Source organism: Pyrus communis, chromosome 17, assembly GCF_041283825.1.
Source record: "Pyrus communis isolate YQ-2024b chromosome 17, ASM4128382v1, whole genome shotgun sequence".
In the NCBI taxonomy this organism is placed as follows: Eukaryota; Viridiplantae; Streptophyta; class Magnoliopsida; order Rosales; family Rosaceae; genus Pyrus; species Pyrus communis.
Window position 1 is genome coordinate 13,195,151 of NC_142581.1, and position 13,801 is coordinate 13,208,951.

General features: G+C 33.7%; 1 protein-coding gene across 1 annotated transcript; it reads right to left on the reverse strand.

Annotated features, from left to right (window-relative positions):
- Positions 1 to 1,598: 1,598 nt before the first annotated feature.
- On the reverse strand, positions 1,599 to 2,786 carry LOC137708426 (protein TIFY 10B). Its single transcript, XM_068447503.2, has 2 exons — positions 2,013 to 2,786; positions 1,599 to 1,899 (listed from the first exon to the last, which is right to left on the reverse strand). The coding sequence occupies exons 1-2, from the start codon at positions 2,528 to 2,530 to the stop codon at positions 1,830 to 1,832; spliced, it is 588 nt and encodes a 195-aa protein (XP_068303604.2). The 5' UTR covers positions 2,531 to 2,786; the 3' UTR covers positions 1,599 to 1,829.
- Positions 2,787 to 13,801: the final 11,015 nt, after the last annotated feature.

Below are 13,801 nucleotides of genomic sequence, written 5' to 3' on the forward strand. Positions count from 1 at the left end.
GTCCAGAGAGCCAGAGAGCTCGTGGAATCTGAGAGGGCCCCATGGAATCTGAAAGAAGTCAATAGTGCGCATTATTATTTCAGCAGTGCAACATTTTTCACTTGGACAACAAGTGGATTTTAACAATAAGAGTTTGGATTACCTCCTGTTTACTTTTGGTAAGCTAGCTGCTAATTATTTTAGGACCTTTGGTTGACGCTTAAACAGAAAAATGAAGATCACTTGTTTGGGTATGTAGAGGCAATAAGGTTCATTAAGAAGAACGTTAACCAGTGCTATTTAGGCAGTAACTTTACCTGCTTTTGATATGAATATTTGAGGTTAGAAGCCACCATTGGCAAATAAGCCACAACTTCTTTACAGCCGTCATAATCTATAATCCACCACTGGCTATGTATAAAAATTGTTACCAAATAAGCCACATCTATAAACACAATCCTAATATTGCTGGATCCATGTACACAATTAAATATCACAGAATAGTTCAGGTTACGAATAAGATATAACTGTATTAAAATATGTTATAGTGAACTTATGACATATAACCTGAAAGTTGAATTATAACATTCAAGGGGAAAACAGTAAAACCCAACCCTAATTAGTCATATTGATTGATATACCCTCACCTTCACAGCTGTCGTAATCCATTTTGTCAAAATTGTACAAGCCTTCATCAAAATCTCCTAAACCATCGATGTAGCCTTCAATCATGACCGTTGTACTCTCTACCGTAACCAAAATCATCACGTTGGAGTATTCTTCGATGTTAGCCATGTCACAAAACAAAATTAGAACGAGATGTGAAGAGAAAGATGATCTAGAGAGTACAATTGCAGACAAAGAAGAACAAACGCATGCACGTGCGATAAAATCTGGAGAAGTTGGCGTCAAATGTGGGAACTCGATTTGGAGATGAAGAAACACGTTATTGGTAAGAACTGGTGAATTTGACGCGCACAAAAAAAACGTACACAAAATGCCACATAGGTATCTCGTTTATAAAAAATAAAAAAATTAAACAATGATATAAGATAATTCATTGAACTTAATCTTTGGTCTAAGATAATTGTTAATGTTTAATGTTTACGGTTTACACTTTCTCCAAAAAATAAAAAAAAAAATGTTTACTGTTAGCATAATTTCTTTAACTTAATCAATCGTCTAAAGATAATCTCAAATTTTTATTAGGCTTTTATCCAAAATGACCCCTAAAATTGGTACATCCTTCACTTTGGTCATTGAGAATTGAAATCGATTGAAGTGGTTCCTAAATAAGGATACAATGACAAAATACCCTCAATTTGGTCATTATTTATTGAGGGTATTTTTGTTATTTTGAGCATTATTTAATAAATTTTTATAAATAATGACTATAATAATTGATGATAGACAAACTCAGAAATCAATTCGATTGAATATCAAGAACCATTTTAACTAGAAACCTTTTTATTAATAAATAAAAATTGTACCTAACTGTCAAGATCATTCATTGTACTTAATCAATAATTTAAGATAATTTTAAAATATTATTAAAGGCTATCGATACATTATTTTTTAATAAGGTACCGTAGAATCCTCCTTACCGATTACTGGCAATATGCAGAAATGGATTATGGATCCAAATCTCATTGATAGAAATAATAATTACAAAATTTAAGATGGAAGAATAAGTTTTGCGTTTAAGAACACACAGGAAATCATAAGCCCCCAGATATTAACCCCTATATAGAATAGTAAACTCTAAATCTAATAAAAACTGCGAGACAATTATATCTCTACAGCCTGAGCTCAAGCTGTTTTGAACTTTGGTCTTCTGCCCTCGAACTCGTTTACTCGTCACTTTTGGCAGGAGAAGATGCTTTCTGGTTTTTCAGTTGATATGGTGCTATTGCTGCCACCCTTACAAATTAAAATAACCTAATTAGGTAAATATTCAACCATGCATGCATGCTTTGATTCGCTTTTTGCTAAAAAATTTTCAGAAAATATATAATTTTGTAAAGTAGTTTTACCTTTCTTTTCTCTTAGCCAAGAACTTTTGAAGCGAAGCTCTTCTAGCAATAGGCAAATCTGACGCAGCTGCTTGGGGTTGCACCTTCTGAATTTCCTGGTAATTATTTTTAGCGACAACATTTGACTGATTCCCAGAAGCCAATTTCTCCACAAACCGACCAGAACTCTTGGAGCTTCCAATTATAGCCAAATCCATAATCTCCTTTGCCTTCTCAGCCTGCAGATCATTGAAAACCAGCACCTGCCCACCGTAAAAAACAGTCATCGGGGCAACAGATCCAGGCTGCTGATTTCCCAAAACCGCTTCTGGGCCTTTGGTGAAGTGCTGAAACAAATCGATACTGGGTTTCGATGATGGAGTCTGAGCCACCTGATGGGCTGGGTTCGAAGCAGCAGCCTCCATGGTCGTCAGCAAGTTCATTGTTGTGGGAGGGACGACTTGCAGGGTTCTCTTCTCCCTCAAGAATTGGCTCAGCAGGTTGCATGTCTGTGAAAATTTCAACTTTTCAGCTGCCATATCTGATATCTTTGGCGACGAAAATTTTCGATGAAAAAAATTGAGAGCGAGATTTGATGAAACACCTTGGTGATCGTTGCTTAATGGTGGGATTAGAGGGGTGGGAGGGGTGGGAGGAGGAGAGGAATATATATCATATATGAGGAAGTCAAGTAAGGCCGCCTCAAAATTTTCTTTGAATCTTTACAACAACCATTGTCTTTGAATATAATAAGGATTTAATTGGTTAATGGGTTTCGTTTTTATTTTTTTTATTGGGGGTTTTTCAAGCACGTTTTTAAGGTATTACAAAATTTAGAGGAAAGAACATGGGAAAATGATAGGATGATAGGAGATAGGATTCAAACACGTGGAATAGGCGGTCAGACCTTCAATATGTGTTTTTTACGAAAAAGCCCTTTAAATTATATTTCATAATAAAAATAAGGTTATATATTTACAACTTCAGCTTTGAGTCGCGCAATAAACTCATACCTTATCTTTGGACATTGTAATGTTATACATCAATTTATGAATTTATTATAATGTCAAACCTTTCTCTCAAGTTTTGTTAGTTTTCTGTTATCTGCCTACATGGACATCACGTGACCACAATATTAGTGCCACGTAAATAAAGATAAAAACTAAAAAAATCCCTTTAAAAAAAAAAGTGTGGATAATAATAAAAATAAAATTTTAAAATTTTTAAAATTTTACAAACCAAAAGAATTTTTTTTTTTAAATAAAATATTTCTATTTGGCAACGACCTCACTGTTGAAGTGGGTCACCGCTTTGTCGTTTGATACGAGCTCTGCACCACTCAAAAACACTCATTTCGCTGTCTTTACTCCAATGATCCTCTTGCTCTAAAATGACCTAACCTAATAAGGAAATCCCAATTCATTGGGTCTTTTGATACACTCAAATAGAAAGCTCAAAGGCGCAATATGCTCGGAGGAAAAACTATATGATCAAATAAATCACCTTCTCTCTCTTTCCTTTTTTATGCCCTCACGTCACCACATGGAAGGGACATGAGAACTTAAAAAATGGGATCCTATCAACTTGTTCAAACCTAGGATAATAAGCTCATGAGCTTAGTCTTACTTCACCGTCGAGAAACAAAATAAGACTTTCATCTCCAATTTAACTCGGATGTGTGATTTGATCAAAATTTTATTTTTATTGATTTTGAATGAGAAACTATCGTCCCATTCAATCAAATTGGGATTCCCTAGATCTGACATGTATCTTAGTATGAGTAAAAGTAACATGAAACTCATAATTATTGGCGTATTCAGTTGTTCCAGCCAATATCGAGTCAACAGTTACCATCCCACCCCACCCCACCCTACCCACGACCTCGACTTCTTTGTCACCCTAGCCAAATGCAACTATCAGGTCAAATCTGTGACCCAACTTAGTATGCAACTCCTCCTAGACTCGATTCTGAATCGAAATCCCATCTTGTTCTTCATCCATTGAATCTCTGATTCAAAAGTTTTAGTTTTGTTGGAAGAAAGAACAGGTGATTTTGCATCTGAGGCGCTTTCATTCTTAAATCGGTTGAAATCTGATTTTGAGGAGGTTAGTAGAAGTAGGGCGATCTTGATTCGGGATAATTTGCCTCCAGTTGCTTGTGAGTCCAATTTGATTCGCTTATTAAAAAGTAATGGCCTTGGACTTGCCCAATTTGGTTGCAGCAAGGAATCTACGATTGGGTGCGAGTAAAAGGAAGAAAATGGTGCTGAAACTGCTGCTTGGGAAGAAGTCGAGTGAAGGGTTGAAAAGCTACTAGTACAACAACAGTTTGGTGATATACTTATACACTTATACATTTGTAAGTAAGACATCTTAAGTCCAAATCAGAATTCCATTTTATCATAGCTAGCCAATTGTGCAATTTAGCCTAAATTCATCTCTAGGTAGTAAAATATTATCGTTTTACTAAAAAAAGTACAAGACCAAGTTGTTATAGCACCATATTGTTTAATGCGCTACAAATGAATTATTTATTTTCTAATTATAAGTATGGGTAATTGTTTGGGCCCAAAATAATATTATTGGGCCGAGTGTAGGTTTGTGCTCGGCCCAAAGCCGTGTCAAAATACTATGGGCTGCCTGATGATTCCGACTCATTTAGCAGGGATGGTCGAGTCATATCGCAAGAAGGAGTAGTCCAGATAAGCAAAGAGGGTCGAGGAAGTCCTGGTGCAGCTAGGATTCTCGACCAGCAATGGATAAAGCCCCGAAGGGGGTGAGTTCAAAGTCCTAATGGGAGTAGGGTTGTTCGAAGCAAAGTTGGAACAGAGCAAGGACTCCCAATCCAGATAGGGGTTTAACTCGATCTCAAGGAGTTGGTGCTATAAATACAAGAAATCATGCAACAATTGAGGACCTTCAATTCAACATACAATTGCCCTACGCAAAACCTCTCAAACATCTTAAGATTTTTCTTTTTCTTTTTTCTGCCGACACATCTTCAGTTTGGATAAACAGCACTGCGGAGGCAATCGGCGAACACCTTCAGTTTGGATAAACAACACTGTTGCCGTATAATCAGCCGACCGAGGAGCACCTTCAATTTGGATAAACAACACTGCGTCGAGGCCGACTGGTTACCTATCCAAGTCTCTGCCGATAAGGGGTTTTCGAATCCTTATTGGCAGGGGTCATCTTATCAGCCATCTCGGTGAAGTAAGGTGTTACGAGTTACGACATTCGGCGTACTGGATGTCGAGTGATTTTATGATTGGATATTCACAAGTGAGTTTTAGAGTTCGGCATTCTGACGGCCGAACCACGTTCACCATCAAGACATACATCACCTTTGAATATTCGTGTCCGTATAGTCTGGTGTCGATTCGACGTGCTTATACTCTTACGAATATAATCACGGTGATCGAATCGGGCGGCAATGATTTGTGAACTTTGCAGAACCAGCAACCTTGTCTTCAGACTCTAGAACCCAAAGACCGAGAGTGTTCCTTCCTCGGTCGCAGTTGCAAGATAGAGAAGTCAGCAACGCGCTCAACGCAACATCAACGAATTTTACTCCTCGGCCAAGCTCGGCCGGCGAGTTGGCACGCCCCGCATTCAATCGAAGGACTTAGTTAGCTTATTAGTTATTCGGCCTGCGCGCCGCGTAGGGTTTGTAATTTTTAGGGTCAACAGTAATGCTAGGTAAACTAAATTTTTAAACCAAATTTTGTAACCAAATGATGTAGTTGTTGATGATTGAAATATTACTTAAGTGTTGATTGACGTGCTTATTCCCTATTGATAATATATTATTTGATTTGCAAATTTAGTTTGAAAATTTGATCTACATAGCATTATCATTTTAAGTATATTCAGAAGTGCTTCCAATAATCCAAATTTTTTTTAATTATTTACAAGAGATAAATCCAGAATAAATAAATTTTACTTAACACTAGGACGATTTCAATTACAATATAACGGTCTAGTGCGGTTCAAACCAAACCACATATAGATAACAAAAGGAATTTAAAAAAACAATGGCAATTTTTGTAGCTCCAGGAAAATGTGGGGTATATCGGTCATTTCATCACAAAGAAGGGTTTGGTGGAGACGGAGAGTTCGGTTCCTCGTTTCTGTGCCGACAGCGACCGACATGTTGGGGGGACCACGCGTGACAACTCTCTTCCTCGAGATTCGAGACTTGGGCCTCCAGCAGCACATGATGCAAAGACAGTTTTAAATTCAATTCGGGTTGCGCAGTTTCGTCAGTTTACCCTAGTGGCGCATCGCGGTTGCCACGTGTCGAAGTAGGACGATATTCGGCCTTAGTTGGCAGTGGTCCTGCTTATAAAGAGATTTTTTAATATGATTGCTACACGAAATAATATATTATGTATCATTGCACAAATAATGAAATTTTTATGCTAAAAATTTAATAACTTAAAAAATAAAATTTTTCATCACTTCTATTAAAATACATAATGTATCACTTATGTTTCCGTCACAATGAAAAATTTCTCTATAATATGAAATTGTGATTATAATAAAATAGAAATTGCTACTTGCAATGAAAGACGACTCCGATTCCGTTTTGTCTGCAAATAAGGAAGCTACAAGAAGAGTTCAATTTTGGCTCAAGGATAAATGTTGGCGGCATTGCCTAACACACGCGAGTTGGACAGAAAATGGCGTCTTCAGTGGCAGACGGGTGAATAACGTGTAAGAGCCTGCCATCGGAAAGGACAAGTTTTGGAAACACGTAAAATAGTTTAAGGAAATTTTGTTTAAATTTATGTAACTTCTTTCGACACCCAATTTAAATTTTAAATCTAAATTATCATTTTTATCCTATTGCATAATTATCATTAAGTACAAAATGAAATTTATAATAAAATTAAAATTTATCAATAAACCCACACTATAATTAAATCTTACTATCACTCAATGTTTATCCTGTATTCAGTCTGACTAAAACCCTAATAGCTTTTATGGAGAAAAACAAGTTTTTTTTTTTTTATCGATAGATGGTGATTTTAAGTTTTAAATTCTCCAACAAAGGTATGACTTGGTTTATCGAAATTTTTGCTCATCTGATTTCAATTCTTTTTAGAACATAGAAGATGAGTATTTGGGTTTCAATTTATTTTTCGTCAATGAGGCTGCACATAGTTTGTTAAACTTTCTACAATAGTCGTAGTGAAAGTATAGATATATAAGACCTTTTATATGGAAAGTAGAAGTATTTGTAATTTGTTTGGCTTTGGCATATCAGAAAGTGAAAGTTGTTGCCATGCTAGTCTGTCCTCCTATACAAAACCTTCACTTCAACTTCATATTACAATTTGTTGTCGTTCTGATTGACATTTGTTATCCTTCTAATAAATTGCTTGGGATAGTGTATGTTAGTGAGTGCAGGTTTGATGAATTTCTTTCATCAAATAAAATTAAATAATTGCAGCAGAAAAACAAACACACAAACACCGAAACACAAATAAATAAAAAACCATAGCCATGAAAAATGCTATAATGTTGTACGCAGCTCTAGTAAAAATTTGAAACTTTACCAAAAAATCAAGTAAGATGCAAGGAAGCAAAAAAATGCAGAGAGACATTTGAAAAACAAAAAGCTCAGTTTCTTTGAGATTTTATTTTATAATGGGTGCAAAGATAAATATACTTTTTAATTGGGTTTGATAGGGTAATTTAGGTAATAAAATTGGGTTTAAAGAGATATTAATTCTTTAGTTAAAAATAATATGGGTGTAAAAAGTAAGTTGAATGTAGAAAGATGTTAAATGGGTTCAAATAAAATTTCTCAATAATTTATATCTTTTATTTTTGTCAAACACGTAAAATAGTTTAATTAAATGTTTATTTGTTTGCCTCTTTGTAACCGCAATACATTTAATTAAACCTATATAACCGCACAACATTTAATGAAAATAGTTATATAGGTTTGTCTTTTTGTACAATTGGTAGTACCTACACTATGGGGTGGGAGAGTAAGTTAAGTCTTATACTAGGGCTGGTTTAACTTCGCTTTTTGTGAGAATTATATCTAAAATTTCCCACTTACATGTAAAAAAAAAATAACATTAGACCGTAATACTAAGTGACAGATTTACCTTTTTCTACTTAAATTACAATGTTGATTTCATGTTTTATTTGTTGGATTTGGGTTTGTTCAAGAAATTTGGCTTCACAACATAATAGAAATACGTATTTTTATTCTCTCTTGAAAAGTCAATCACCCTAAAACTCATTTCTTTTGAGTTATATGATTTCAAGAGAAAATTTAAGCATTATTCTCTAGATTTTGGTCTATTGGGAACTTTGGTTGTAAACTAAAACTTAGTAAGTATTGGTCATGAATTTGTTACAATGTTGAGAGTAATGGTAATTTTAAGCAACGCCATTACAAATTTCAATCAAAGTAAAGTAATTAAAGGAACAAAAAAATGAAAGAAAATTCCAACAAAATTAGTTATAAGGATCACTACAACAGAATGTAATAAGTTGAAAGAATTAATACTTAATGATGTTTAGTTTAGGGACCAAAACATTCAGAGACTATTGCTCCATTAACAATTAAATTAACCATTTCACACAATTTTTCTTTTTATTATTTAAAAAAGACCATCACTTAGTGGCTCGCCATGGCAGTCCACCCTTTCGGGAGCCGTGATGACTCAAATAGGTATTTCAACCTCTTTATAGCCATCATCGTGCTATTCACCATTGCCAAGAATTGAACTCAAGATGTGCCGTGTGTAATAGTGACTTGAAATTCGATCTCAACTACTGAGCCACCCCATGGTGGTAAGGATATCTCACAATTTAACAACGGAAAAAAACACAAACACAATAAAACATGACGTGTGTACATATACTTTGTCTTTTGTACATTTTAGTCCATCGGGACTATCCGGTTGATTATCTTTGAAGTTTCTTCGAATATTCATCACCAACCATTTCTTCCTAAGAAGAAGTTCCCGTATGCTTAGACTTAATCACTTGATCAAAAGCCTATTTCACTTTTCTAACCACACCATTTGACTGGTTTAAAGTATGATTTTTAAATTAACTCACCTTATTTTCTACATGCATATTGAAAAAATGGACAGTCCACACCATTGGACTGGTTTGAGGTACGATTTTCAATCAAAATCCTGTTTCAATTTTCTAAACCCTATATATTGTTATTATTTCTTAACAAATCACATCGAAATAATGGTAACTCTACTATGGTTGTCCACAAGCTCCTGTTTCATACAACTTCATATCCTTTCACTACAACCAAAGTGTAAATCAAGCAATTACATTGACTACTAAATGTGGATAGAGAAAATACTTTGAGAGCTTGAAGCATAACAATCTAGTCATTGTTCTAAAAATCAGCTTGGGCGAATGTTTAGACAGTGAACGACCGATGTGATTTTGGCTAAAACTAGGCCTGCCTACGCGGCCTAGGCATCGGCTAGCTGGTTTAGGGTTCCATTGGTTTTATTTTATTTTTATTTTTTTTGGTTTAATTAAGTTAAGAGTTTTTTGGGAACCTACCCATAAAGAAACCATATTTCTTTCACCGTTTCGTGTTTCTTTTCTCCATTCTCTCCGCATGATTCCATTTACATATATTGATTCATTGAATCATTGATTAATATATGATGCAAGATTATCTCAATTTAGATTATGAATTTTCGAAATTTCGAATTTTGTTTTGGGTTTTGGTTTTTATCTTACATTTTGTTGCATTGTCTCTGATGATGCCAATGTGAGGTGTATTAAAAACAGAATTTTCATTTTAAAATATTATGTGGCATAAATAGTCATTATATATTGGGTACATAAGTTATTTAATAATACAATATGTGAATGAAACTATTATTAGCACTCCTCAAATTTCATTTTATATTCCTCACCAATGTATTTTTCTTTCTAATTATAAAAAAATTTAGTGTAAAATGAGATTTTTAAAGTGACTATAATCTCTACGTGAAACAACTAATAAAACCCAAAAAAAAATTCAGCTGAAACCTTCAACTCAGTATGTTGCTGGATTTGGATCCCATCCGGATCCAAATTGTGGGGATCCTAGGGATCTTAACCATTCATCGTACACCATGTGATCAGAAATCATTTGACTTTTTTTTATTTAAAATTAAACACAAATAGTACTTAACGAAAACTGACTATACAATGTACGATAAATGACTAGAATATGAAGATCTTTAGAATCCCTATCAAGTAAATCCGGAGAGAATCCTCTTCCTATGTTGCTCACCACTCTTTTAATTAAGGACAAGGATTGTCTACCCTCCCACTTCCGGTACTCTTTTAATTAAATGTTTATTTGTTTGCCTCTTTGTAACCGCAATACATTTAATTAAACCTATATAACCGCACAACATTTAATGAAAATAGTTATATAGGTTTGTCTTTTTGTACAACCGGTTGTACCTACACTGTGGGGGTGGAGAGTAAGTTAAGTCTTATAATAGGGCTAATTTAACTTCGCTTTTTACGAGAATTATATCTAAACTTTCTCACTTAAATGTAAAAAGGAATAACATTAGACCGTAATACTAAGTGACAGATTTACCTTTTTCTACTTAAATTACAATGTTGATTTCATGTTTTATTTGTTGGATTTGGGTTTGTTCACGAAATTTGGTTTCACAACATAATAGAAATACGTATTTTTATTCTCTCTTGAAAAGTCAATTACCTAAAACTCATTTCTTTTGAGTTATATGATTTCAAGAGAAAATTAAAGCATTATTCTCTAGATTTTGGTCTATTGGGAACTTTGGTTGTAAACTAAAACTTAGCAAGTATTGGTCATGAATTTGTTGCAATGTTGAGAGTAATGGTAATTTTAAGCAACGCCATTACAAATTTCAATCAAAGTAAAGTAATTAAAGGAACAAAAAAATGAAGGAAAATTCCAACAAAATTAGTTATAAGGATCACTACTACAGAATGTAATAAGTTGAAAGAATTAATACTTAATGATGTTTAGTTTAGGGACCAAAACATCCAGAGACTATTGCTCCATTAACAATTAAATTAACCATTTCACACAATTTTTCTTTTTATTATTTAAAAATGACGATCAGTTAGTGGCTTGCCATGGAAATCCACCCTTTCGGGAGTCGTGATGGTTCAAATAGGCATTTCAGCTTCTTCCTAGCCACCTTTGTGTGATTCACCATTGTCAATAATCGAACTCAGGATGTGCCGTGTGTAATAGTGACTTGAAATTCGATCTCAACTACTGAGCCATCCCGTGGTGGTGGTAAGGATTTCACACAATTTAACAACGGAAAAAAACACAAACACAATAAAACATGACGTGTGTACATATACTTTGTCTTTTGTACATTTTAGTCCATCGGGTCTATCCGGTTGATTATCTTTGAAGTTTCTTCGAATATTCATCACCAACCATTTCTTCCTAAGAAGAAGTTTCCCGTATGCTTGGACTTAATCACTTGATCAAAAGCCTATTTCACTTTTCTAACCACACCATTTGACTGGTTTAAAGTATGATTTTTAAATTAACACACCTTATTTTCTTCATGCATATTGAAAAAATGGATTGTCCACACCATTGGAATGGTTTGAGGTACGATTTTCAATCAAAATCCTGTTTCAATTTTCTAAACCCTATATATTGTTATTATTTCTTAAAAAATCACATCGAAATAATGGTAACTCTACTATGGTTGTCCACAAGCTCCTGTTTCATGCAACTTCATATCCTTTCACTACAACCAAAGAGTAAATCAAGCAATTACATTGACTACTATATGTGGATAGAGAAAATACTTTGAGAGCTTGAAGCACAACAATCTAGTCATTGTTCTAAAAATCAGCTTAGGCGGACGTTTAAACAGTGAACGACCGATGTGATTTTGGCTAAAACTAGGCCTGCCTACGAGGCATAGGCGGTGACTAGCTGGTTCATTTAGGGTTCCATTGGTTTTTCTTTCTTTCTTTTTTTTTTTAATTAAGTTAAGAGCTTTTTGGGAACCTACCCAAAAAGAAACCATATTTCTTTCGCCCGTTTTGTGTTTCTTTTCTCCATTCTCTCTGCATGATTCCATTTACATATGTTGATTCATTGAATCATTGATTAATATATGATGCAAGATTATCTCAATTTAGACTATGAATTTTCGAATTTTGTTTTGGGTTTTGGTTTTTATCTTACATTTTGTTGCATTGTCTCTGATGATGCCAATGTGAGGTGTATTAAAAACATAATTTTCTTTTTAAAATATTATGTGGCATAAATAGTCATTATATATTGGGTACATAAGTTATTTAATAATACAATATGTGAATGAAACTATTATTAGCACTTCTTAAATCTCATTTTATATTCATCACCAATGTATTTTTCTATCTAATTATAAAAAAATTTAATGTAAAATGAAAATTTTAAAGTGATTATAATCTCTACGTGAAACAACTAATAAAACCCAAAAAAAATTTAGCTGAAACCTTCAACTCAATGTGTTGCTGGATTTGGATCCCATCCGGATCCAAATTGTGGGGATTCTAGGGATCTTAACTATTCATCGTACATCATATGATTAGAAATCATTTGACTTTTTTTTATTTAAAATTAAACACAAATAGTACTTAACGAAAACTGATTATACAATGTACGATAAATGATTAAACTATGAAGATCTTTAGAATCCCCGTCAAGTAAATCCAAAGAGAATCCTCTTCCTATGTTGCTCACCACTCTTTTAATTAAGAACAAGGATTGTTTGCCCTCCCACTTCTGGTGCCCTCCCATGCCCTTCTGTTTGTGTGGTCACGGATAAGCTACGTCAATATTTTATATTACTATTTATTTTTATCTTATTATCTTTATAAAAAATAATATAAAATATTAAAATGATTTAACCGTGACCATATAAAACAGAAGAATATAAAAGGGCATCAAAAATGAAAGTGGAAACAATCCTTGTCCTTTAATTAAATGGCCTAATTTCTATGTTCATGCATGTTGATTGACATTGACAATTCGGGCCAAAGAAAAAAGTGAATATAAAACTGAAAACGTCACGTAACTCCACAGTTTTCTCTTTGCCGAGTACTTTCTGCATGTTGTCTTAAGGGATAGATTTCTTGCTGTACTTGGAATATTATTGACAGGTATTGTTATAATTCATTTAAATATAAAACATGTATTTATGTTTTTGTTATTATATATATTTTTTAAATAAAAAATATTATCTATATTACCAGAAGGTGAATTTAGTCTCATAATGAATTAGTAATAATGTGATTTAAATTTTTCTTTGTCAAGAATCGAACTAAAAATCTCTTACTTACAACTGAAAAGAAATACCACTAGATCGTAATATAAAATAACTATTTTTAAAAGACACATTAATTTACATATATTTATTCTTTTATTTATTAGATTTTAAATAGACACATTAATTTTTATTTTTATTTATCTTATAACCCGAAAAGTTATCAAGTATTCTAAATGCACGCAATTTCTTTTCTAAATACATTCAAAAGTTTCACCCCTTAAACGTTTGTACATATTATTATTAAGTAGTGTTATTTGGACACATATTTTTACTTTTTATATATTCTTCTTAATTTTTAACAAGATTCTAAAAAACGTTTTGACGCTAGTCGAGCGGCAAGCTGGGACCTAGCGCCTAAGCGGCTAGGTGAAGCCTAGGCGGCTAGGTGGAGCCTAGACGGGTGCCTAGGACGACTAGATAGATTAAGTAAATCTATTTTATTTCGTGTAAATAAGTGTCTGTTTATAC